The sequence below is a fragment of the Platalea leucorodia genome, assembly GCF_965183815.1.
Source record: "Platalea leucorodia genome assembly, chromosome: 7".
Classification (NCBI taxonomy): Eukaryota; Metazoa; Chordata; class Aves; order Pelecaniformes; family Threskiornithidae; genus Platalea; species Platalea leucorodia.
Genome location: NC_138829.1, coordinates 30550048 through 30577559, shown reverse-complemented (window position 1 = coordinate 30577559; position 27512 = coordinate 30550048). Strand labels below are relative to the sequence as shown.

General features: G+C 35.6%; 1 protein-coding gene across 2 annotated transcripts in view; it reads left to right on the top strand.

Moving 5' to 3' along the window:
• Positions 1-2582: 2582 nt before the first annotated feature.
• AKAP6 (A-kinase anchoring protein 6) overlaps positions 2583-27512 on the top strand; it is a gene marked incomplete at both ends in the record, with an annotated part of 226240 nt that continues 201310 nt past the window's right edge. For both annotated transcript variants that reach the window (XM_082318955.1, XM_082318954.1), the window contains one exon: positions 2583-2906. In XM_082318955.1, the coding sequence (XP_082175081.1) occupies positions 2583-2906 (324 nt within the window). The remainder of the gene's footprint in view (positions 2907-27512) is intronic.

The following is a 27512-nucleotide window of genomic DNA, read 5'->3' as shown; positions in this document are numbered from 1 at the left end:
ATCTGTTTTAAAGTTTCTCCACATATTCTCACTTGAAGTATTGCAACTTGTGATCTGGCAGAAAGAAAAGGATTCAAAGGACTTGACTTTAAGAGCAACTAGGATTAAGGAGGCATTAGCTGTAATGCTGGAGAGCCCAGTATATAGAGTCAAGCACATCGTAACAAAAACCAGGTCAGCAGGTTCCTAATGGTTGCTAATTGCAAATTCAGTGTATTAAAGCTAGAGCTATGCTTTGCATGCAGCATGGACTAGCTTTTGTTTGCTTCTGCAGGAGCATGTTTTAATTTCTGTTTGCTAATTGCTTTAATGTCCCTACTAGAGCTGAGTCATGTTGAAAACCTCTTGCAAAGTGCCAGGGTTTTTGTGGAAAAACTACTAAGCAAGTGCTGCACTTCCTGTGTTTCTGTATCCTTTAGTGATTCAGGAACAACTCTTTTGCTGGTAGACATGTTTAATTTGTTAATGACAAACATGCAGAAATAAGGACCACATGCACTTCACTAAAATTTCATTTTCAGGAGGAAATAATGTAAAGAATATGCTTGAAGTAATATAGTTTTGGCTGTTAGAATAGTTGATTTATATGCTTTAAAACTGGGGCTATGAGCAGCAGTGTCTAAGATAAAAATGTTTTCAAATTGAGTGGTATGTCTAACTGTATTTTGAGTATGTAGGGTAACAGAGTTCAGGTTGAAAAATGGGCAGTGAAAAGAGATGGATTTGAAAAATACTCAGCATCCTGAGATGTTAATTTTATACCATCTTGCCACAGAGCTTTTTATATAACACCATTTAGTTCTGAAGTCTTCAAAAATCTAACTCAAAAGACTTGGAAATTGTACAGCAGGCACTGAGAATGATTGGAATCTTCTTTCATTCCCTTTCCTTGATTGCGCTGATAGAAAAGTTTGTTCTGAAGTGTCAAATTAATATTTACTAGCTTAATATCAGTTCTAAATATTGTTTTGTGGGGGTGATAGATGTATAAAAGATAATTTACTAAGTAGTGGCAGGATAGAAAATAAAAATCAAATTAACATTAAATGTAATTTTTTTGTCCTTCTTGGCTACAAGAAGTAGGCTGGTGTTTGGATACTTCTTTGGAACTCTCATTGCCTGCAGCAGTAGTCTCTGGATGCTGAGACACCACTTGAAATATATAGAAATATAACTCAGTAGTCACAATGTAGTTGAGTTAACAGTGAAAGGCATTGGTTTCTTTTCTGCAATCTTATAGCTCTCATGCTAAAAGGTAAAATGCAGTTTTTATAGAAAAGAGAGTCAAACTGTGAAAACTTGGAAAGTTGCCCAAATTAATAGCTGCACAACTGAGTTACTTGCAGTTGCAGCACTATGGAAAAGGAATACAAACAAAAGTTATTAAAATGTATTTGAAGTATTTCTAATATACACTGGTTAAAACAAAGGAAAAACAGCTTTAAAAGGACCTAATCTTCCTAATTCTCTTAATGTAGACTTACTGAATATAGCTTAGGGTTGCAAAGTATTGAAGAAGCAAGTAAGTGCTGGTATAAGGTTTACTGAAGTTGTATGTCAAAGGCACGCATGTGTCAAATTTGAGTCTCTCCAAAATTAGGTAAAAAACACATCTCCTACTGAACAAAAGTTCTCATAATGCTTTAGGTACTTACCTCCAAACCAGGTGCATGCTGTTAAGTAGAGTGTTCTTTCTTGGGCATAGGGTTTACGGCAGCCTTCTGTATTACATACAGCTAGAGTGTACAGAGACAGAGGTACAAAGTAAAATGTTTTACTTCCTTTTTCCAGTGAACCTTGTAAGAGTATATTAATGACACACCTTTTTGGGCTTTAATAAAGCCACTCTTTTAAAATGATGGTTTCATTTTAGGTACATATTTTGACATTTGAAATTCTTATCTATAAGTTTTGATAGAGCTGTTGCTTATTGCAACAGTTCTTAATCTAACAAACCTACAAGAATTTAAACTTCAAAACTAAAATCTGCCTACAATAGATCAACCAAGTGTCCTCAATAGTTGCGTCAAATTTGCCTTCAAAATTTTTGTTGTACGTGATCGGTAGTCAAGTGGGCAGTTGGGAAATTTGAATAAAACTTGAGATATTTTGTGTTTAGTCATAAATTTCAGGCCAAGGAATATGTTCTAAAATGTTCTAGTTTACAAATACCAGTCCTACATTAACTTGTGGAGTTTAGTAAAGTTCTGCTAGCTTTGTCAATGCTTAGTTTATTTATGTTGCAGTTGTAGAATATCAGAATATATTTTTCATCAATGAAAACTGTCATTTCCAAGGTGACTGTCTACAATGAGAGAAATACAGTATATGTTATTTTTCTCAAACAAAGAAGTTGTTTGTTCAAATCAACAAAGTTAATTTGAAAAATCTATTTATTCTTGAACTTCTGGTGTAGATTTGCAGGGTGAAGAATTCATTTAGAAGTACAACACCTCTCAGATGTTACCATTTACTCCTTGTCTTGTGAACATTTTTGTTGCAAAATTTGGTCTCATAACAGCAGTCTCTTTTCTTTTTATTTTTACAGCTATTTTGGAAAGAATTATGGTTTAGACTTTCCCATGTTAGCCATGGATGTAGCACTTTCTCCCATGAGAACACAAGAACTGGATCCCATGCCAACTGATGCATCTCCCATGCTTATAAACATGACTCCTACAGTGGAACGAGATGGGGAAGAGGATGTCATGAAGGAGCTTGATTCTGGCCAGCAATATGAAAAGCCTCCTCCTCTACACACTGGGGCCGATTGGAAGATCGTTCTCCACTTGCCAGAAATTGAGACCTGGCTTCGGATGACGTCTGAAAGAGTCAGGGATCTGACCTACTCTGTCCAGCAGGACTCGGATAGCAAGCATGTGGATGTGCATCTAGTACAGCTGAAGGTAGGATGAATTTTATATTGCAAACTTTTTGGTGGAGGTGGTTCAATCAACTCTGCTACTGGTAACATAAAAAAAAGGGCTTTTCACAAGTGTCTGACAGCCTGTTTTAAAAAGTGAATAAATCCTTTTCAGGGAGATAATAGAAACCATATCATTCTCAGATTTTTTGCAACATTTACTCATCACTTAATTCAACAGTCATAACCATATTAATGCACCTGTTCACACTCCAAGAGCAGCTAATACAACACTAACAGTAACCTGACCGGATATCTCAGAAGTGCCCAGAAATATTCCCATTGATTTTAATGGGCTTCAGTACCTAAAACTCCCAAATTTGTGTCCCAATAATCATGGCCACTCATTTGAAAACTAAGCAAGTTTCAGGGGCAATAGGATAGAAAGGTGGTCTAATATCTGGCCTTTCAGTCACGTAAAGGTTACGTTGAAGATTGAACTCGGGTGGGACTACATACAAAGTGGTAAATGTGTAGAAATTTTTTTCAGATCTGAGTCTTGGTAAGAAATATGAAGTGATATGATTCGAACAGTCACAGTCAGTAAATCAACCTTTTTTTTTTTTTCTCTCAGCAAGAAAATGCATTAGGAAGACTGGACTTTGTCCCCCCAAAATCTGTGTTTTGTGTAAACTAAAAGAGCAACAATCTCCCTTCCCCCAACCCAACAACTGAACACAAGTATCTTCAAACAATTATCTCTCTCTTGGTCCCAGATTTAAATTTTGGTGTTGAATCTTTAAAGATATTAAGGAAATTCAAGGTGAAATTCAAATAAATACTGTCTGGGACTGTATGTGTATGTTCGTTTGCATGGTTTGGTTTACTGCGGCAGATGAAGCATGCTTTTGAAGGCAGCAAACAATTTCCAAAAATAGCAGGCAAATGTTATCTCTTTAGACTGAGCTGTCTTCAGAATTGCATTCTGAGGCCTGTTTATGTGAACATAGTCTTCCTTCATACTCAGCGCGATGGTATTTTATTTGTGTTTATTTTAGGACTGGAGCTCTAGGCTGTCTTAAAATACAACTCTGTGTACTAGCACTAACCATAGAGCAATTGTACTATAATCAGTCCTAACTAAATAGAGAGTTGATCTTGATTGTTTTATGGTCCTACCATTTTCCTGAAAAATTTGGGGTAGACATTGCCAGCTTTTGATGAGAAAAAGGACTATGTCCACAACGTGCTATAGGTTTTTAGCAAATATGCCTAAAAGGTATTTCTGCAGGCAGACATAATAAATCTTGCTGTACTAGGTGCCAGTTCTGATCTGGAATCGCTTGTGGCCATGTTAGTGCAGTGCTGAGCTGAAACTAAAGAGCTGTGGAGCTTGTGGATGGTATTTGCACACAGTTTTGGGCTGGCTCAGAGCACAAGCAGCACTGATTTGTGCCTGCTTACAAAATGAGAATATTCTGCATGTATAACGCACTCGCACACATCCACTAAAATGCTTTCTTTCCAAACGGATGTCAGTGAATGAATAGCATTCCTTACTGTTTTCTCCTTTTTAGAGTTTATTTGTGAAGCTGCAAGAGTCAACGGTAGTTCATAAAATACTTTCCTAATGGTTTTTTCCATGTAAGCAATTGCTGTAGCACCTAGGGATTGTTTGGGACTAGGAAGACATCTGGTTAATGCAACTGTAAAGAAAGACAAAAGAATAACATGAAGGACTCTCCATTATCTGCAATTATCTGGCCTGTCAGCCTGGGGGGGCCTGTCATTGAGGCTGTCAAATATTCTATGTACAGACCCTGGACTCACAGGGAAGTGCTCTTTTTCTGTGTGTTTATATATGTATGCATCTGTGTGCGTGCATGATAATGACTTGTATTTGAAGATATTTTTTAAAATATTTGATATATTTTTAAAGTTTTCACAAAGTAACATAAAAAGGAAAAGCTTTCAAAAAGATCTCTAGTAGTAGTAGTAAAAACTGCAGTAAAGTCCTAACACATCAGGAATACAGAACTTCTGTAACCTGCTTATCTTTAAACCTGTATACAGACAAAAAAGAAATAAGAATATAAAAGCAAGTGTTGTGGAAATTCTTTTATTCAGATTTTAGATATATTTTAAATTGTTTATCCTTGTATCTTCTTGCATCATATAACTTAATGAAAATCAGCTAAGCAAAAAAAAAAAAAAACAAAACCCATAGCCTCATACAGATCCTCTTTTCTTATTTGTTCTGTGCTCTGACAATTCTCCTTGAGGGGCTCCTTCCAACTGATCTGGGTCCTTCTGGAATTGTTGTGCCCAGGCTTGACACAGGGCTCAATGTGAAGCTTCACCATTGCCAGAAGACTGGAAAAAGTATTTCTCATGTCTTTCAAACAATACAAAGCAGTTAAGTATTTTCTTTTTTTTCACAACAGCAGGAGGTGGTTGATTCATGTTCAGCTTGTGATTCACTGTAACTCCCAAACTCTTTTGCTGCACTATGGGTTTTTCACATCTCTCTTATCCATTTTTTTTCTGTGAAATTTTACATGTAGGATTTTGCCTTTGTCTGTTATTGAACTTTTTTTTTTTTAATCTTCCATTTCTCAAGTGCCTCCGTGACTTTTTCAGTTCCGAATCTGTCCTCTGGTATGTTTAAAGTATCTCCCCCAAGCACACATGTTGTCGTCATCTGCAAATTTAAGAAGCCTTCTCTCCACTCCTTTGTCCAAATCATAAAGACAAAAATGAATGATACAGATTCAGGATAAAAGTCTATAACATAATAGTTTCTGAATATAATTTTTAAACTGCAAATGTAGCAGTAAAGCAAACAATTTTTCATTTTCTCATAGTCTGTTTTCCTCGGCCAGGAGAGGTCTAATTCCATTTTCAGGCAGCTTTCTATTCATTTTGGATGCTTAAAGTTGATTTCCTTCCTCTGGCTGTCAGTTGGCTCATGGTGATAGGGCTGGTTTGAGGATCTAGGCCATAGCATACTTTTTATGCTATTCCTTGGAAAAATTGCTCAGCAAACAGATCATCTCTTTGTCTTGTGAATATTTGCTCTGTATTCCTGTTGCAAATCTGTCTGTGCTTCTGCTCTTTCTGTAATCAAGAGCGTTGTTTCTTTTTTGTGGCTTGTTCCCTGGGGATTGTGGTGTTTGCTGCCAGTCTCTCTTCATGCTACGTGACTTAGGGCTTTACTAGCCAGCACTGATCCTTTGAAAATACTTGTTTCTCTCACTTTTGCAATGCCCTTTCTCAGAACTAGCCACGCAGCATGAGTGGGAGGCTTTTCTTATGTCGTCCCTTGGGAAATTACCTGGAAAGCTCAGCTTCACACGAATGCTTCAGTAAGCTAGATGCATGAATCATAACTCTCCAGGGTCTGGAATGCCTTATATTAGTCATTTATCTGGTCATCACTCTTAAAGTCAAGCTGTGCTAAGATACATTTACATCTCTCTCACGCATTCCATGTAGCTGTTGCCAATTGCAAATGTTTGTAAAAGACATGAAAAAAATTATATTTTAACTACAAGCAAAACTAAAAGTGCTCTTTCTGTCCTTGTATTGTGTTAACCTGCTGAGATGTTTTCATGATCCGTTTAGCTTTTTTAGTCTGAATAAAATATGCTTCATTTTACAGCAAATTCTTTCTTGGAATCCTCCTGAAGTCCATCTTGGCTTCAACTTCCATTCTTCTGCTTTACTTTATCTCTCTTAACCCTCTCAGGGAAGGGTCTAGTGTTTCAACTCCTTGTTACTTCTTTCTGTCTTTTTGAAAAAAACTGTCATTTTGGATGATCTCATATAATCTTCTGTTTTTTAGATGTCTGTTAACTTCTAACTTATTGTGGAGTAAAGCGCTCCACCACCACTTTGTGACTTAAATGTCTGAATCATATATTGTATATTGACATAGAAACAAACACATTTTATACTATGATAATGTCTTTAATTTTTTGCAGACCACTGATCTTTTCTCTTTTTCCAAGTAAAGAGACTTCAGTCATCTTTTTCCAGGATACCTGGGTCAGCCTCAAACATATCTTGACTGGATCTTTCATCTTTCCTTCTGACTCCTACAACAAGACTTTAATGAACTTTGGATAGAGGTCAAATATCATGTAATCATTATCCTTTTGCTATCTCTGTTTCTGCTTTTTTGGGGGGGGCAAAGAATTTTTAGTTGCTTTTCTCCTTGTATTCAAATCCTGGACAAGAGAAGAGTGTAACGAATTATCAAAGCAAGATATTCAAGGGTATTAGTTTCTAATCTATCTGCAGTTAGAGATACGTTATTCCTTTTTTCATTCCATTACAAGCATTTTGAAAAAACATAAACCCAGGGTACTGTAGGTGTCTTTCTTATCCCCTCCTCTTGAATTCAGTAGGCTTTTATTGAATAAATATTGCTAGTTTTATTGAATAAATACTGAAGGCTGGACCAAATGACTGTTCTGAGTACTTTTCAACTTTTTTCCCCCTATGTCAGTTCCTTTTGAGAGCAAAAATCAATCTTTTTTTTCCAGATGTTAAAATAAGTCACTCAAAATATGGCTGAGTCTGGAAGATAACTTCAGTAAGTTCAATTTCTTGTAATTTGGAACTCAGAACTGTCTTTATCATAATCTGTAAAAGGGCTTACTCAATGCTAGCAGCATTGCTACCATGTGTCTTTCTGTAACATTAGAAACAGGGCTATTCTTTCTTCTCACCTTTGGTTTGATGACTTTCAATGGCTCTATTGTTCTGAGGCTTGTGACAACATACCTTGCTTCTGCAGTTGTACAGCTTTTCAGCTGTGCTATCTAAACCACCTTTAACTAAGTGCGTGGATGAAGTTTTCCTAGAGTCTGAATCTCTAGACTGTACAGACAACTGTGTATTATAAGAGAACTTGGCGAAGAATTAAGCCTCACCATGTTACTATAACATAACTGATATTTTACAGATGATCACAAAAAATGTTAGTAACAGTCTTTACAGAAGGATGTATACGTGAAGCTCCTAATGCAAATAATGTGTGGACTGCTTTACCTTGACAGATGTTTGCCACAAGAGATAACTGTTACAATCAACAGGTGAAAATAAAACCTTAATGGGAGAGGTTAACTGCAACTTTGTTCAGCTGTTTTGCTTGCAGGCAAGATATAATCCTGATACTTCAAGTGAAAGGTTGCTATACACATTTATGAGAGTCGTTATTCAAAAGGAGTTGAAGGGAAATAATGACTCTTAAATTCACAGAGATATTTCTGAGAAGACTTCTGGGCATGTTTAACAGTTATGCTTCACGAAACAGATTTCTCTGACAAATAGTTTTATACCTTCCGTGTGTGGGTGTGAGTATGAGTGTCTATAAAAATAGACATTTGGTTATAAACTATGACCTATAGCTCAATGGAGACAACTTAAAGACATATTATTGTATTTAGGTCTGAGGATCAACAAGTTGTTGCACATAAATTTGTGGAAGTGTTGTTATTTGCAGAGAGTCTGAAGTCTAGCAAATAGGTTGAGAGTCAGTAATATGGTAATTTGGCACTATTAACAATCCTATACTAAGACATCACCTTAAGTTGCATATGAAACAAAATTAGTTTAAACATCATTGAAATGCAATTCAGTTAACAGAAATGAGCATTTAAGGGTTATCTGTGCAATAAGATACCTCTACTCCGAAATATGATTCTCGATTTTGGAGAACTAGTTTAGATTGTTTATAGCTAGAGGACAATATGCTCACACCAAAAACTCCTAAAATGAAAGTGGAATATAACTACAGGGAAAATGTAACTTCTTTCATACTGAACTAGTTAACATGCCCTAAATGTGTAAGACACTGCCTTTCAAAGGGATTCTCTTAAACTTTTGACATTTGATAAATTTCAGTCTCCTTAATCCTGTTAAAGCGTAAACTTCTCTGAGAAACTTGATCTGAAAATTTTAAAGTTTGAAGGAGCTTGAATGTTTCAGTTGAATGCTGAAGGGGAGGGGAAATATTGTCCATGCTATCAACAAGCATAAGTAAAACCAAATTTACTGAAGAATGTTTTAAAGAGCATTTTCTTGAAATAGTTGAGGTTTTGGTGTACACTGCAGATTTGAAGCAATTGAAAATTATTCAGAATCTTCAAACTCTTTATTAACTTCAAATGTAAAAAGGAAAATGCTAGCTGCAGCTGTATTGCAGACTCAGAGCTCTGAGTATCAGGATTTCTTTACTGCAAATTTGGTAGGAAAAATTTAGATCTTGGTTCTCTAGGTAACATATAAGATATTTCTGTGTTAGATTAATTATTTCAAGGAAAATATATACAAAATCACTTTGCTCTTATCTCTCATTCTCTTATTCTTTTTTTTTTTTTTTTTTTTTCCTTCCCCCCCATCCAAATCCAACCCAAACTCTCATCTGATGACAGGTCATATGTTTGTGAAGCACTTGAACACCAAATAAACAGTAATTTGACTATAAACATATCATGTATTACACAGCTTTTTATGCATAGCGATTCCAAAGATTTGACAGTCTTTGTGGATTACAACCTAAGTAACTGCAGATGTGCCTTTGTTGTTGTTGTTGTTTTTGAACTAGATGGCTTAATACAGCATAGGCAGAAATATGCTACCTGACTGGCTGCAAATCAAAACAAGTTTGCTTATGGAAGTATGGTGAAAGACTAGATAATAAATACATTTATCTATATGGAACATTGCCAGTGGAATATATTTATATAAACATGTAAAATATGTTTATATTACAATGGTATTGGTGAATTTTTTTTTTTGAAGAGGAAGGGTTAAGGTTAAGAGCACACTCTAGTTAAAGCTCTAGTCACACACTAAATTTATTGTACACTCATCCCAACAACCTCAGTGGGGCAACTTTATATGCCTTAATTCACCTAGCATTTAACCAATGGGTAATAGGCTTCATTTGGATAAAACCAGATTTGTTGTGAATATTTTTTTAAAACTGTTTGTAGGTTCCATCGTATTTCTTACATTCAAGTTATTTTTCAGGCGGAATATGTTATGTACTCCCAAAATGTCATGCACTCATAAATGTAACGCCACAGGAGCAGATGATATATAATAATATAGATCTATAATGATAGCTTGATTTGTCTATATGTTGGCAGAACATATCGGCTATATGTATTAGTTCTATGCTTTGTAAACACAAGATTTCATACACAATTTAAAGGAAGCAGTTGGTTAAAAAATTGTATTCTTATTTAGTTTGCCTCTGAACAGCTTGGTGGAATCACAGCATTCAGTAGGGCAGTCGAGTGTAAATGCTGGTAAATACAGATTAACTGTTCTGAAGTTGGGTTTTGCAGAGGCTACTCTTTACTTACAATTCAGGCTTAACTATCAAACAGATGGGTTTATTAGCTTTTCTTATTTTCTGAGTAGTTGAGTGTGCCAACATTTGTTTAATTTTTAAATTTTCCTCTGTGCCCTGAGCATACTCCCCTGTTTTGGAAAAGAGCCAGAATGGAAAACATGGAGTTACCAGAAATAAATCCTTGTTTCTCAAACTCTAGTTGGTCAAACAATCTCATTGTTTAGAAGGCTTCCAACTTGTATGGCATTTCTACAGTCTTGCTCAGATTGATGCTTTTAAGGAAAAAGACGTGACTTGTTTACCACATCTTAACATGCTTTACTACAATAACATCACACCTATAAAAGTCACCTTGGTTTTGTAGCTTTTACGCTAAATTCTCTTCTGCCTGAGGAGAGCAAAACCACTTTTTCCACATCCCTCAAAAATTATCCTAATCCCCTGGCTATACAGTATCAAAAATAAACAGAGGCTAATGCTCTGTTCTATATAGAGTGCAATCCTGGAGGTGTTAGGCATGCTGTTTGCTCACCTACCCAGGTCAGTGCCTTCAAGGATGAAAATGATGATCAAGTAAATATCAATTTTCTAGGTATTAATTAGGTTTAGAAATTAGGTGCAAAGTTGCTCAGACTTGTCAGGACTGGTGGTAGTCTGAGCTCAGAAATGCAAAATTTTAGGCAGCTGGATACTTTTAATTGAATAAGAAACAGAGGTGTACCTGTGGATTTAGATATTTACAAGCTAAATGGCAACTGAACAAGGTGATTCAGGACTGCATTGTTGCCTACCTTCTGTCCTAATGTTTCTTCTGCTCTGGTCATTAAAGTCTGTGAAGAAAGCATTCCTGCAGGCCCAATCATAAGTTCCTAATGGAAGAAAAAATATTGTCTGATTGCTTATAACATTTCTCAATAAATACATGAATGCATTGGATTACTGCTAGTTATATATTATTGTTAGTGCTGAAACCATTTTGGGTGTTACAAATACTTTATACTAAGTGAGTATCTGTTAAGCCTATGTAGGCACTTACATGTTTTTAACTTCAAGTACCTGAATATTGCTAGTGATTATATTGGTTTATTAATATTCAGACAATCTGTTTTTCAATGGCAACCTTAGAAAAAACAATAAACACCAACATCTGTAATCTAATTTTAAATTATGATCTAGTGCAGTTGTAGATAATACTGCAATTTTGAAGTGAAATTTTATACCTTTAATGTTTAGCTAATGCACACTTATAATTACAATTTTTTTAAAAAGCAAATAATGGCAGGTTAACACAATACTTTTTAAAAATTAGGTGGATTTAAACTGTGCCACTCAGCCTATTAGAAAAAAACTTTCCCCCTTTCCTGCCGGTATTGTTCAGTCTGGGTAGATACAATGAAGTTAAACTGATTTTCTTTCTCCTGTTAGAATTTCGTAAACAACTCTGTTGATATAACCCATATTTATGCAAACCCATTGCCTGCCTGGGTGCCATAGGAGACGTAACATGAACACAGAAAGAGCATACATACTTTACTGAAGATTTAGTTGCCTTTTAAAGAAAGCTGGTCATTATTTGAGGGACCAAATTAAGATGGAAGGCTGCTGGTTAGAATATAATAAGAGGATGAAGGAATTGGGAGCTAAAAAAAATGAATTAAAAATGGAGAAACAATAAGAAAATCCTGTCTGTTATGATATCATTTCGGAGTAGAAAAGTGAGAACTGCTTGGTTAGTCTGCTGTTATCTCTGTATCAAGGGAATGAAAGTACCTAAGAGCTGGAAAAGACTTAACTGGTAACCCCAGTGATAATGGAGGATTTGGCTTGCATAATTTATCAGGATAAATGAATAAATAATAAATGTTGCAGACAGTGTGCTGGACCCTTTTTAAGCTTGGACTTTCTTTCTAGAAGAGCAGGGAAAGGATACCAACAAAAATGATTGGAATTACTGCTTTTGTGACAAAGGGACTTGAATATTCCTTGGAATGGTAGAAGACACCAGCACTGGTATCCCTTCTGGGCTTGGGCAAAAGAGATTTTTAAAAATTAAAAAAAAGAAAAAAAGAAAAAAAAAAGGCATAGGTTACCTGACTCATTTGCATGAGTCTATATACATGGCATTTGGACAGGAATTGTGAACAATGTGTGGAGCATCTAAGCCCTCCCTTAGTGCAAGGGTACAATCTGAAGAGCTCCTTAAATCAGCTTGAGTTTCTTCAAAGAAAACCAGTAAGGATACACTGAGCAAAAATGCTGCAACCTGTGACGTTCCCCCCAAGGGAGTGCTGCTCTTAGGAGGGTAGAGATGCATTCATTAGTTTTTGAGCTAATTAGATTTGGACATAGAACAGTGATGTGTAATTCAGGGGGGTGTAGATATAAGAACACAGTAGCATCTGCAATGCTGTGGAGGTCTTAAGGTTGTCCTAAAATAGACATTTGGATTATTCAGCAGTCAGGAGACTCAGGAGAAGAAAGGTGAACCTTTGCCTGTGAAAAGGGAATTGGAACTCTAAGATGAGGAAAAAAGTGGGTGTTTTACCACTTTCAGTTTCTTCATCTAGTTCTAAAAATAAAAACTCTGCAAAATTTCACTCTCATTTGGATATCTACACTTTTGAAATATATACTTATTCCAGAATTTCTGGTTTAGATCTCAGCAATATGTGAATGCATGTAAGTGCACTTTGACCAAATATAATGATTATTTCTCCCTCTTCTCACTTCACATTGCTCCTATGTTAAAATATTGTAATACAAGCTTTAGAAAATGAGCTAATGTACTCTACTAATGGTCTCTGGAGAAATATTAAAGTAAATATCAAATTCCAGCACAGATGTTACCTATTACAGTCTTCTGTAGCCTGCATCCTAATCTGACTCAAACACAAATGTTTACTGGATATAATGATGTAATGATATAAATACTTTTCAGTATGATGAAAAAAATGTTGTATGTTAAGTCATTGTGCAAATTAATTAACCAGAACATTTGCTGAGGGAATGTATTTTGTTGTTTAGTATATGTATATGTGATGATAATAACACCTACTGATATCCAGATTTGTTGGAAAAAAATAAATACTATTTCAATGGTATGAGTAAGATTTAGCAATGTCAACTTTTAAAATTAAAGGTCATTGACACTATATTATTATTTTTATTTGAAAGTAAGGATGCCAGTGGGAATTTTTATTATGGTAGCTGTGACTTGGATGAAAGAATTTATTTTATAAATATATATGTATATATATATAAATATATATGGGTATATATAAGCAAATACATACACACAAAATGCAGTGCCACATAAATCCCCCTGGTGATTTTTTTCTTGAGGACTTGTGTGAGTCTATATGTAGTTTAGAAGGTAGGATATTATTATATTTTATAACAGTAATCTACTTCTGATCTGCATTGTGAACTATTATGTTTACAGACATTTTCTTGCTGTGCATGTTTCTGGGCTTTGTCGACATATTTCTTATTAGTCATTGTACTGGCAGGGTTTGTTGCTTTTTCAATTTATAATTACATCCACTTATAATAGATATCTAAAAACCGTAATATGGCATAAGGGAGCAGTCAAAGAACAGGCACAGAAAATTGCACAAAATGTAAGGAATTTTTTAGTTTGCTTCATTATTTTTAAAATTGCCTGATGGGCTTTTATTATGAGAGAGTTGACAGAAGAAATTTCAGGTTATAGGATGATTGCTGTCTGAATGCCAGAAATGCATCATGAATATTTCAGTAACATAATGCACTTGCATTTTAGTAAGAACAAGTTCCACAAGTTTGTGATTTTTTAAATATCTTTGGATATTTGCCTCTCGAATTATGAGTTCTTTCTCAGAATGAAATCCCTTTCTGTATAGTTAACCATTAAAAAGCCTCCTGTGAATTGATGCAATTCCTTCATAAATCAACTAAAATATCACAACTAACAAGCAAGTAGGCACAGCAAAAGGGTGGGTGTTGTGTATTTTCCTGTGGAGAACACAATGACGTGTCTGTATAGCTGTGTTTATACTTTTATTTGAAATGTTGCCCTATGCATAGAACCCATCCTGTGACTGAGGTGCGTGAGATGTTTTCTGGAGGATTGAGATGAAGTTCATGTGGCCTTGCCCGAGCCTGATCTGTCTTCTTGGGACAGTCTGGGAACTGTGCTGGACCCTGAGCTTTTCTTAAAGATTGCTCTGGAGCTTGGCCTCAGTGTTTGCATCTAACAAATATAGCTGGGTGGCAAGTCTGGGCAGGAGCCCAGGTTCAGGCTAATGTCTAACTGACATTGAAGGTGTAGTGATGTTGTCTTATTCAGAAAAGGTTATAAATACACATTAGATTTTTTTTTTTCTTGGATGATCTTATGCTTCCTTGAGTTGTGTGTAAAGAAGCATTAGCGGTATTACATACATACATCCAAAAGATTTAATCTGAAGGTTTTAACATGTTCCATGTAACTGTCTCTAGTGACATTGTGCAGAATCAGAGATGAACAAGTTTTCTCTTTGAACAGGAGCCGAACCATTTACAATGGACTGTGCAGAAAGAGGGAGGAAAAAGAGAATACATACCTACCAGTTCCATCTGTTAAAGCTTTATAAATGCTCTTTCCTCTTTCTCCCTGTAAACGATTCCCTGGAGGAAGATAATAGCTTTTGTGGAGTCAGCTATGATTCTAGGCTTTGCATTTTGAAAGATGGAGCACTTCTTTTTTTGGGAAATGTTTCCATTTCTTTTTGGAAAACACATGTAATTTAGAAGGTATAAAGCAGCACTGTATTAGCAATTGTAGTACTCCAAAATTCTGACAGACCTTTTATAAGTTTTCACAAAATATAAAATCTACTGAATCTAGTAATACATTGCAATTTCCATTTCCCATTGAGCAGTGTACTTACTGTTCATAATCTGTATTAGCTGAGAAAATGCATCTCATAAATTTCAGTAAACTATATTGCTTTTATTCTCCTCAGTTGGCCCTGCAACCATACCTGCCCTTAGCTGTGGTGACACACTTCAAAAGGGACTTGAAACAAGTTACAAGATACAGTCTTATCTTTTGGTGTGGCCATTAATCTCTTTGTGTTCTGACGAGTACATTTGCTTCTGATTCCAAATTATACAGACATTCAAAAGGCGAGAAAGCAAGTAATGTTTCTGCAGACTATGTTCTGTAGATTTAATCATAATTTATCTGGTAATATATAGGGAATAGATGATTTTATATGTGTATTTCCAACGTGATTGTGATCTGGCATTCTGAAGTATGTTCTTTTTAATAGCTGACATATATATATATATATATATGGGCATATATGTGCATAAATATATCCGTATGTGTATATATCATGTTTCTAATACCGTAAAAGAAATTCAGTGCCACTACTACGTCGGTATTTGTATATCTACTTATTTCTCATGCATTTCTGTTTTTTCTCCAAGATTCTTCTGAATTATCTACCCTAAAATATTTGAGCTACTATACTACAATTCACTGTAGTACATCATTTAATTTCTGTGTGTGTAAGATCTCTGTGTTTGCAGTTCACCTCGTTCTTCATAGTTATTGAGGGCTACTCTATGTCTATGTGTCTATTTAGTACCCTGACAGAATAAAAACTTCTGACATGACAGAATATTGCTAATGTCCTTTGGGAAACAGAAATTGTGCTCAAGGAGCAATGTTACATTGTAAATGGTACAAAGTATCTGTACTTTTGGATACAGTGAAGTATCCAAATGACCCCCAGAATAATAGAAACAGAATTGAATTTTTAAAGCTATCAAGCTATGTGGGGTGAGCGAAGTGGTTTATACACCACTCAGTCAGCTTGTGTGAAAGGTATGGCTGGAATTTATCACTACATGCCAGCACTGTTCAGCAGCTAGAAGACAAAATTGTCAAATGGAAGTCTGCAAAATCATTAGCTAACTATGCTCTAAAATCACGGAGCTGAAATACTAAACTTGAATATTCATATTTGCTCTTCAGCAGTTATTTTGAGGCTATATTTTTAAGAAGCAAGCAAGGCTAGAAACCTTTTAATTAGATCCAGGATTTTGAGGTAATAAATGAATTTCACAATCTGGACATTTAATAATATTATCAGGTATCATGAGACTCATGATAAAATAGAAGGAAGAGGGATATTTCCAAAGACAATACAGTAGGATGTGTATAGAGGTGGTACCATTTAAGCTATCCCATATTTTTTTTTTTTTTGCTGAGGTCATCTGAACTTCTTTCATACAGCGTTTATAGGGACTTCCTTGAAAGTTCAGATGCCTGGTTTAACTGTGAAGATGGGACAGTTTGTTATGCATTTGTTTGCCCATTATCAGGTACAGGGATCCCTTTACCTATTTTTCACATCGGGCTAGTATCTTAACTTGAAATGGCTAATTTTGATACATTGGATTAAAATAGCAAATATTAAGCAGTGCATTACCTATAAATGTGTGTAACTTCATATGGATTCTTGCATATGATGCACACAAATATAATCTCCTCTTCAAAGAGCAGTTTAAGTATCCACATTGTTTATGACTCTAGGCCAGCAGTTCAGTAAGAGAGATTAAGGCAGAAGTAAACAGGAAAAGTACACATGGGAAGGGAGCCAGTCTCTTTTCTCCGTAGGACCATTGCATCTCTGCTTACGAATAGCACTGTTTTCTTTCAAAGAAACACAAAATACCAACAATGCTGTATTTCTTTCAGACTTCAGGTAGAATAAGTAAGGAATGCTGAAAACATGCTTTTTTTACCACATTATAATTTAAATCATATGCTTTTGATTTTCAGCTGAGATCTGCATCTGTTCCAGGTTCTTTCTTGATCTTATTTATGAATGAAATACTTATAATATCTCTTTCTCAATGTGTACCTCTGTTTTCTCTTTCTATTTTTCTCATGCTAAGTAATAAATAAATACAGCATCAAACTAAGCGTTTAAGTGGCAAAGACTTCATGGTGATCACTGCAATTTAAACCACCGCTCTCCGTTTTGTAGTTACAGTATTTGGGATTGATTTGTGAATTTTGCACCAGTTTTTAATTGTCAGCTGGATTTTCATTGCTACTGTGTTGTCTTATATAGGAGATCTGAAAAAGATAGTAAATCAGAATGACAGGGCCACACCTGTAAGTTATTATAGAGGCTGCTTGAAAAAATACCAATGAAAACCCCATATTAGATAGGTATCTTACAAACTACTGAAAAAGAGATTTTTCCTCTATTCAAAAGAATACGCATGTTGGTGCAGACCAGGTCAGGAGTTTTATTTTGTCAGGTTGCAAACCAGTTTCTAGCTATCAGCTGCTAGCTTTATTTTCCAGCCTCTTTCCTCTGTTTCCTTTTCCTTTCTGCTCTTTTCGGGTTCTCTCTCTCTCACAATTTTTGTCTTTCAAAACTCCCGTCTGATTCTTGTCCTTTTTCATTTTCTTCTTCCTGTTTGTCCTTCACCAGAGCACATTGCCGAGTCATCTGCTGCCATGCTGAATTGCTACTTCAAAAAGCCGTTCTTTCGTTCCTAACCTGAACCGATGCCATGTTCTGTGGGGAGGGCAGGAGCCTGCCAGAGCACATGTTTAAGAAATACTTACTGCATTAGAAATGAAGGAGGGAAGTAGAAGACAATGCTATTCTGTACACATGGGCCTTATTTCATTTTCAGGCTTTTTTTTTTTTTTTTTTTAAGGCTGGTTTTGTGTAATTTGTTGACCATAGAAGAGTAAAGAGAAAGTTCAGTTTAAAATCCTTAATACTTTTTCTAGTATGCTCAAAACAATGAATGCATAGGTTCTTCGGGTGTAGGACTTCCTTCTGCTTCAAAGAGCTTCTAGTGTGGTCATGATATGCTCCTGCAGCAAATTAGCTGGTCAGCAGTTGGCTCTGTGTGTTCACACGTGGTCCTGTATTAGTAGAATCTGATTTTGCTGACTTTAATGGAGGTTTTATACTTAGTCTTGCATGTTCCCTTATTAAAGACCAAGATTCCGTTGTTATAATGGAACTGATACTGGTTTTGTTCCCTTGCTGTTTGAATAATCTGGCCTTGAATAAGAAATACAGCTACTAGCATTTACAGAAAGGAGGCAACTTAATTTTGGTAGTGAAAAACGGCAATTGAGAAGGAACCATAAATTAGACATCTACAAGAATTTCCAAGAATTCTCTATTAAGCTGCAATTATTAAATGCTTCGAGTCTACTTTGAAGGCCTCACTTCATCAAACTGTTCCAGGCAAGTGGACTTTAGTCTTTTGCAGAACCAGCTGCAATTGGGAAATTACCCAGTGCATAGAAGTCTACTTACCAGGGCCAAAATGAGCCAAAATAAAAAAAGCTACACAAAGTCAAAACCTCTGCATTTAGTAATATACAGAAAGATAGAGAACTAATGTACATTTAGGACATAGTTTTGCAAACGTGCATGATGGCAACTTTATGCTCCTAGGAAGCCCTTGAACTGCATGGAACCACTCAAATGTGCAGTTTAGTAACACAGCTGAGTTATTTTTTAGCATGTAAATAACATGTTTATAATGTTGTACATTCTTGAGTTGTTTTTATAAAGGATTAAAATGTCTTCATTGCATTGTACCCCTGTTAGAGAAATTACCTTCACAAGGTACAAGTTTTGTATCATGTAGTATTGCAGGAAAATCTTTGTAATTTATCTTCTTGGTTCACTGTATAAGAAGATAAAGGAGATAAATTATAAGTTTCACAAATATTGGCTTTGTGTGTAATTAATTGCATTTATTATGTACATTAATTTTCTTTTTGTTCATTATTTCTATTCGTAAAGCGTTTGTGAGAAAACTGTGCTAAATATAGTGTCCTAGAAAGCTAGAATTTCCGTTAAAAAAAAGGAAAAAAAAAAAAGCCCAACACGAAAATCCAGAGCATCTGTGCAATAGTCATCAGTAGTAATGCTTAGTAACTTCAATGTTAAAAAACGCACCGAGACCTTTCCGATGCGGTGTACTTGGCACCAGGCAGCCTTGGGTTGCGCTGGTGCTGCAGCACCACCTACTGCCCCGGGAGCCGCAGGAATTTCCCTGCGGGGGGGCGGGGGGGGCGGGCAGGAAAAGTTTGGTATCGCATGCACAGAGCTTTGGAGCATCAATAGTAATTTGCAAGGTTTTTTGAATGTTTATCTGAAAAAAATCGTTACTAATGTGTCAAATTTAGCATAATAAGACTTACAAAATGAAACGCTTGATCTTGCAATGGTGGAGCTGATATGGAGCCCTTAGGGAAATGTGTGAACATTTACATATATACTTATAAATATTTATACTCGTACTCTGTGAAACATTCAATTTCTACAGTGTTTTATATGAGAAAAATAGCAGCCTGGCAATGCTGCTAATGGGAGACAGTGTTTAACTTAAGGGTGTCCCTGAAGAGGGAGACACACATAACCCCAGAAGTTTCTCCTTGGATACTAAATTACAGCTTCTCCAGTTCTGCGTGGGTCACTGGAAAAATTAATGTTTTAGTTGTTTTTACCCACTATTTTAAAGTTGTTTACACAGTGCAAGTTAACATGATCACGCCCACCGTATACTTGATGTAATGCAGAGCAGACAGACACAATATGACTTGTACCGAAGTCCAAAATAAACTGGTAGCAAAATCAGGAGTAAGAACAAGTTCTTTCAGTTCCACCAATCCACAAGACCACTGCTGCTATCATCCCCTTGCTCCCTCGGGCAGTTCCTAAGGCAAGCTCTCTCTCTGTAATGGCATGGTTCTTTTACTGTTTTGTTTACACTTCACAATTTATTTTAATCAAAATGGGTTTTTGTATTGTGCAGTAAGCATTACAAAACAAGTTTTCTGGAAGAGATGCAGACATCAATGTAACAACATCCTAGATATGTAATGTATGCAGCATGATAAAGTTTGAGAAATGCCTTTATGTGTTAAGTAGACTAATGGATTTTGTTTACCTTCCTCTGATAAGTTAATGACCATCTAAATATCTAACATCTAAATATGTTTCTATTTAGAAATATGACAGACTCCTTTAATCCAAATGTACTCATATTTTCCTTCACTGAAAAAAACAAAACAATAACAGTGAAAAAGATGTAAGATAGGCTGAACTTGAAGCTCAGAAAGAGGCTGATTATATGAGCTGGCACATATTCTCAAAAGTATCTGTGCTCTGCCTTAAAAATCTGTGTGTGCTTTCCCTTCTTTTTTTCCTTCTATGAAGTCCTATACGAATTATTCACACATAACACATACAGCTGTGCACATTAAACCCTAGCAAGAAGCAATGTGAAATATGCAACAAAATACTGTACTGATTTTGCATGTGGGATGAATAAGGGGCTGACAGTCCACTGAAGCAGTGACAAGACCAAGATTTTTGTATGCCACGTTTCCCCTAAGCTCTGTTTTCTTTCTATTGCCTTGGAACAATATGTGCATTCATTTAACTATGGAATAAAACTGTTTGGTCTTTTGCACAGTTTCATTTCACTGCAACTCAGATGGACTGAAAGAACAGCTGAATAACTTGATATTAAAAACTTAAAGGTCATGAATATTGGATGTAACAGCTGTTTCCATTAAAAAAATTGAATGATGTAATCCTATTGCCTAGAAATGTCTGGAATGTGACAATCAGTCACTTGGAATAGGAGAAGGAAAACTAGTTTTAACCAGCCTTTCATTTCCTAGGAAAGACGATGTTTAGAGTTTTGCATGATTAAATCCTTAAGGGCAAAAGCTAAAACTGTCATTTGTCTAGCTATTTATTCTCTATGAAATATTAGAAATGCAATTTAGAAAAAGAATTCCTCTGCAGTAGCCTTACTCAGCTTTTGGTTTTTCAGGAGGATGATGAAATGTTATAACAGAGGACTCTGGCTCCACTTAGCGTCTTTCAATTACAATATATATTTCTGAATATGTCAGCTCATACTTTGTAACGATAACATGCTGAGTATTTCTTTAATAGGATACTAAGCTTGAAAAGTGTGGGTGAAATCTGCAGCTTCATCTGTTTTCAGTGCATTTGTTTGCTAGAATAAATAGGAAGCCAACATGTGTGCACTCCAAGCAGCCCTGTTTAATGCCTTATTTTCTGAAGGAAAGAATATGAAAACATAGGGAGGAGCAGATTAAACCTTCAGTCTCTGCTGTGTGCAAATGGAAGATACGCTGCGACAAAGGGATACATAATAGGTATGCAGCGAAAAAAATTATTTAGCTTCTCAATGATTCTCAGTTTAAATGCCAGTAATGAAAATGCCAAAGGCAGTATTCACTGATGTTTTCTTTATCGAAAAGACAAGTTAATGTCTACACTGCTTCTCTGTGCCTCACGTAGGTTCATTTCTTCACATATTTTTCTGAAGACATTAAATAAATGCAAATGTGTGCAGCAGGACCAGCACTTGGGACAGATTTGTTGTTAAATGTCATTTTTTAATTAAATTATGGTGATAGACATGCTGCAAAACCTGTCATGTTGGAATTTATCTGTTTTGCTTTCAATCTATTTGCTGCTTCTAACTGGTGTGTTTTACTTTTCTGTTTATTGTGACTTAGGGGGGTGCTTAGGGAAAATTTTAGGGGAAATTATGAAAATATCAGTTAATTTAAGCTTCATAAAGTTTGAACATCCCTACTCTTGTATTTAGACTTAGTTATACTACCTGTAAGAGAATAAAAACATCCTTCTATTCTGATATCTTCAACCCCTCAAATTGAATTTTATATAAAAACACACAGAACAACATAATGACATGCATCCAACATTTGTCTTGATATCCTTCTTGAATTATTGTGCATAAGTCTTTGATATACTCGGTGTATAGCGACAATAGTGTGAATTAGTAAATACCAAGTAGAAAAGAGATCTGAATTTTGGACTCTTGCATCCCACTTGAGAACCACAGAAACGTGATGGGCTGTAAAGCAATTTTTTTAGATCGTGCTTATTAAGTCACTTATACAAACTGGATATCATGGAGAGAAAGCTTATTCTGCTTTTGAGAAACTTTTCCAGTCAAATCATATACAAATTTCTTTGCAAAATTTTGATTTAAATTAATAGATATTTTTTCCAGTGAAGATTTATTTAACTCATAAAAGATCAGGTTGGTTGCAGATGAGGGCTGCATTCTTGGTCTATTATATAAAAAAATGTGAGTTTGTAACATAAATGATGTAGGCTGTCTGGTTCGTAAAGATAGCACAAGGGAAAAAACATAGGTATTAAACCCCCTGGAAAAGTATACCATTGAAAAGAGTTACAGTGATGTTACAAGTTTGAACTGAGAAACCTTTCATATCGTATTTCTGATATTTTTTTGCTAAAAATGCCAAAACCCTTACTATTAACAAATCAAAAAAATCCCACCCCATAATTCTATTTAGAGTGCATAAGTCAACCCACGAGTGATGAAACTGATCACAGGTGTTACTTCATTGAATGTTTGCATTTGACCTAACCCTTCTAAAAGTATTTGTATTTCAGGGAAAATACATGACTTGCCCATTAATTCTACCCCTGAGTTGTTTCCTGTGCTGCCTTCTCTCTTTCACATCTCCAGAACAATTAGCCAAAAACGTGCCCTGTTGTGCAGAGCTACTAGCAATAAAGATCTTTCAAAACATTTATGATGAAATGATCCAGCTCTGCTGAATTATCCTCCTACTATGTACTGTTTGTTTATTAAAAAGTTAGCTCATGTATATTATTCTGCTTACAATTCTTTCAGCAAGGATTTGTTCATGACCTTTATAGTTTTTCTGGTTAAGATGGTAGTCCATTTCCAACTCATCAGCAGACTACATGCCCTTTCTCACCCAACTTGACTCATTTATAGCTCCCTGGCACAAGGAGTACAATCAGCAAGTAAAATACTAGCTAGTAACACAAATGACATGCCGAGATGTGTTTTTTGGAGTTACCTGGTATTCAACCCGAAATGGATTTCCTGCTATTAGACAGGTATGACTCAAGTTTCAAAGAGAGAACTGAGCCGCTGATCCTCAGTTATACTTTCTCAGCATTTTACAAGTGAAGCCCCAAAACAGAGGAAGCCCTTGTGGATTCATGGCATCTCATGGTATCATGCCACTGTTGCATATAAATTAAATAAAGGTTTTAATTGAACTTGGAAAATATATTTTATATTGTAAAAAGGATATAAACCTACCGTAGTCTATGTATCTACCAGTTTAAGTACTAGCACTTCATGAAAACCGATATTTTTCCTATGAAATATATAATATTTCTGAACCAGGATTATTTGAAACTGGAACTGAAATAATTTGCAACTGAAATAATTTGAAATAATTTTGGGCTATGATATTTTTTAGATTTGGCCAGAGAGCTTCATATAAAATGGTTCTAAATTACCTGAGTAAAACCAGGTAATGCAGTGTAGGATATGATATTGGAGCACAGAGCAAACAACTGTGGCCAAACCTGGAAATGCTGCTTCAGTCAAATATTTCACCCCTCTACTCTGAAGTCAGTAGTCCTACTCTGCTTTTTTACTAAGCACTGAAACAAAACATTTGTCTTACTGGTATTTTTCCTGCCATTTTTAAATCAAATACTGTTACCCTCTTTTTTTAAAATTACTGCTTATTCCTACAGAAGTCAACTTATTTATATGTTCAGGAATTGATCTAAAATGGAAAACACATCTATTTTAATGCAGATTTTGTGATTTCCAGGTTTTAAAAAAGAGGATGTCTGAGAGAGGAAAAATATTTTTTATTAATTTCCTTCTTAGAGTTTTTGATGGCTGAGGCTATCCTGCATTAGCAAGCTAATGCTTTCATGATGTCTTCATGTGTATGCATTCAGGTACTGTACTATTTGTGGTGACTACAGTATCTTTCTGAGTGTAGACCATCTCAAAGGTATATGAATGGTCAGTTCACTCAAAAACTCTAGCTCTTGATCTTGTGATGTATTTGAAGACTCCGGTGTCTATATTGTATTTTAAATTTTGCTATTTGGGATACCTCTAACAGTCAACTTGTTGCTAATTGTTTTGAATGCTATCTCAAGTTTGTATGTAACTCAGGATACATTCAATATTTTTAAATGTGGACAAAATGAATTTATGTAGTTTTCACCATTGTTTTCTCAATATTCTTAATTCTCAAAATAATATTTTGCCTCAGGTAAATTTTGCTGCAAGATCAAGGGAGCAGTTTCATTGTGATTAGTGATGTGTAGAGGTTACTAATTCATTTGCAAAAGCAACAGCTTTTCTTCATGGGGATGTTTTTGTTGTTTGGTTTTTTTGGTTTTGTTTGGTTTGGGTTTTTGTTTTTCTTTCATAATTTGCACTCTCCTTTAAAACAAATACCTCTCTTTTAATGGTGTTTCTGATCGTGGTGCTTTCAGAAAAGCTTGTCTTGTATGTGTGCACACACAGGCTGGCTGACCATTATAGCTCTAATCTGGAGTGGTTGGAGGAGCTGTTTGTCATGGTTCCATCTGTGAGGTTAGATCTGCCACTACTGGAAGTATGAGGATGGGTGGGAACAAGAAAGCTGATCCACGAATAAAAAAGAAGAAAAGAGGGGGGGAGGAATGAGAATGAACAATGAATGAGGGTGTGGAGGTATGACTGAGCTTTTCGACATGACTTTGAAATAGTTAGACAGCCAGAGAATTCAGAAGGAATCCAGGCCAAAGGAGGGGTTACCAAAGGCCTGTACAGAAGAGGGAGCCCTTTTCAAGATAACTAATAAGAAACTAAAAGATACTATTAGAGTCCAGTTGTAATAAGTTGAGCTCCTTAAGTGATTTTTTCCTCCCATTCAGAATGTAATAGGTAATCATTACAAATGTGAACATCACAAAAGTAACAGTCTCTGTTTTGTAAGTGATGAATCACTCCATTGGGGAAGTCATAACTTCCTATTAATACATTTGTTCCAAGCATATGATCTGCTAGGTCCTAAAATAAATTCTAAGCTTCCTAATATTAACCCAGTAAATATTTCCATTCCATTTGAAACTTAAATGAAAATCAAAGTAAGTTGGGCATCAGATATTTACTTTTACGCTGTGAATTAGAGGGTCTCTCCTCTCCGAGATCAGCTTTACAGGGTTACCAAGTAACCAATAGTATACTAGATTCTTTCCTGTCATAATGCCATAAACATTCTGCTGGAACTTAGGTCAGTGCTTAAAATAACCTTGCTAATTGCAAGTCTACAAGTGTCGGCTGAAATTTCAGTTAGCTGCCATACAGCAGATCTGAATGCTGAGAAATCACTACTGTAGCTCTGAACGTGCAAGGGAAGAGCAGACAGGCCTAAACTTGATCTGCACAATAACACAGGTAGAGGCAGCAGACTATTTGCTATATTTCATGCAAAACAAAAACTGTTGACTCGGCACTGAAGATGGATTGGGTTACAGATCGTCTATGGCTTACTTGTCTGTCTTTTAAACAGACACTTATTTTCTGAATTACTGGTTGCATGTAACTACTTTAGCTGAGGAAAGGAAATGGGACAGTCTTTTTTTTTGCAAAGCTGATACCTGAAAACTCTTCTTCCAGTATAAATGAGGTAAGACACCATTAAAGTGAAATACTTTACAAAACATTAGAAGTGTCTAAAGCAATAAATTATTGGTGTTTACAAATTGTTTTTATCAATAAGGGCAAATTTTTTTTAATCAGCTGGTTTTCAACTTCTAAATAAGTATTGCGTGGCATAAATGTGTTTGGTTTGAAATAATACAATTCGGTTCCTGTGCACTGTAAATCTAGCTTGCAAAATTGACAGATCTTTTTCCCTGTGGATGGAGATTTCTGAATATTGAGAAAAGCTTCTTCAGTCTCTTTCGCTCCCTGTTCTACATAGTGTAAAGTTTCTGCAATCACAATCTTAGGCTTAAGCAATTAAAATCTTTCACTTCTGAAGGTAAAAAAGATGTTTGTCGTGTAAAGCTCTTAGTCCCACATTTCGATGGAGAGATTATAGCTTTTTTGTGTGTGTGGAGGTGAAACTTAATGCTCAGTCTTCTCTATTCCCTGAGACATTACTCAGCTAACTTTTTATAGGTCACAGTATAATTAGAAATAGACACTGTAAGATTATAATTACATTACTTTGGCTAAAACTTTGACCTATATTGTGAAGAGATGTGTTTAGTAAAGGCTCAGGAAAATAGTATAAGGAAAATAATGTAAGTAATGGAAAACGTGGAAATTCATCATTATATCTAGATTTTACTATCTTTATTAGAAACTTAATAAATTCTGTAGCTCTTCATAGGGAAACTGAATGCGACTTAAGAACACTCTGATGCTTGTCACAATTGCATTAATTTAGGAGACCGTTTTCAAAATATTGTGTGAGCTGTAACCTTTCCAAAGGCCCTTTGTTTTATTTTTGTTCTCAGCTCACAAAGTTGTATGTGTGCCATGTCCTGAGGAATATGCTCAGACTGCTCAAAAGTGTCTGTTCTCTCCGCAAAATTATTCATTCTTTTGAAATTTTATCTACAGGAAAGGTTCAGGAATTTTTGGTTAGCCAAGACTGTTTTCTTCAAAGATTTGCATTGGATTGAGACAATAAAGCCTTTTGACTTCCCTGAAGCAAAAGTTAGCACTGGATTGAAAATCATTGACTGATGTATAGTTTGTACAAGGTGCCCGAAGAATGGGAAATCAGCCATAGATCATGGCAGAAGTTACATCTGCTATTTGGGTAGGAATTTCTCATTGACTTTTAAAAAGTTTTTACTTTTGCTCTTCAGCTGCCCATGCATCAGTTGCCAATTGCTCTTGTTTAGACTGCTGGCTAAGCAAGTTAGGACCTTCATCTCTATAATGGCAGTCATTGCCCTATTCTTCTCCAAAGTGCTGTTCATGAAAGTTTCCTTTAAAGCTCATAACCATCAAGGAGTGGAAAATTCTGCTGCAGCTATACGTGCTTAGCCCTAGACTAAGTGTAGTAGGTGCTTATCACATAAATATTATTGCTCCATTTCTTATCCTTCTCTGAATGCTGTTTCAGATATTAAAATGCATCAGTAAAGTAGGAGTCTGAATTCTCTCTGCCCCATATAAGAACAACAAGAAAGGTCTTTTTGCTCTTCCATGGGTATGTCTATGTTACCATTTCAGTTTGGGTTGAAAGTGTGATTTTGAAGTGAATCTGCTATTTATCCCCATTCATCACTCTTTAGGTTCGTGCTGGAGAACAGTCTCCCTGTGTGCAAACTGCTTGCTATTGCTCACAGTCTTTGCCAACTA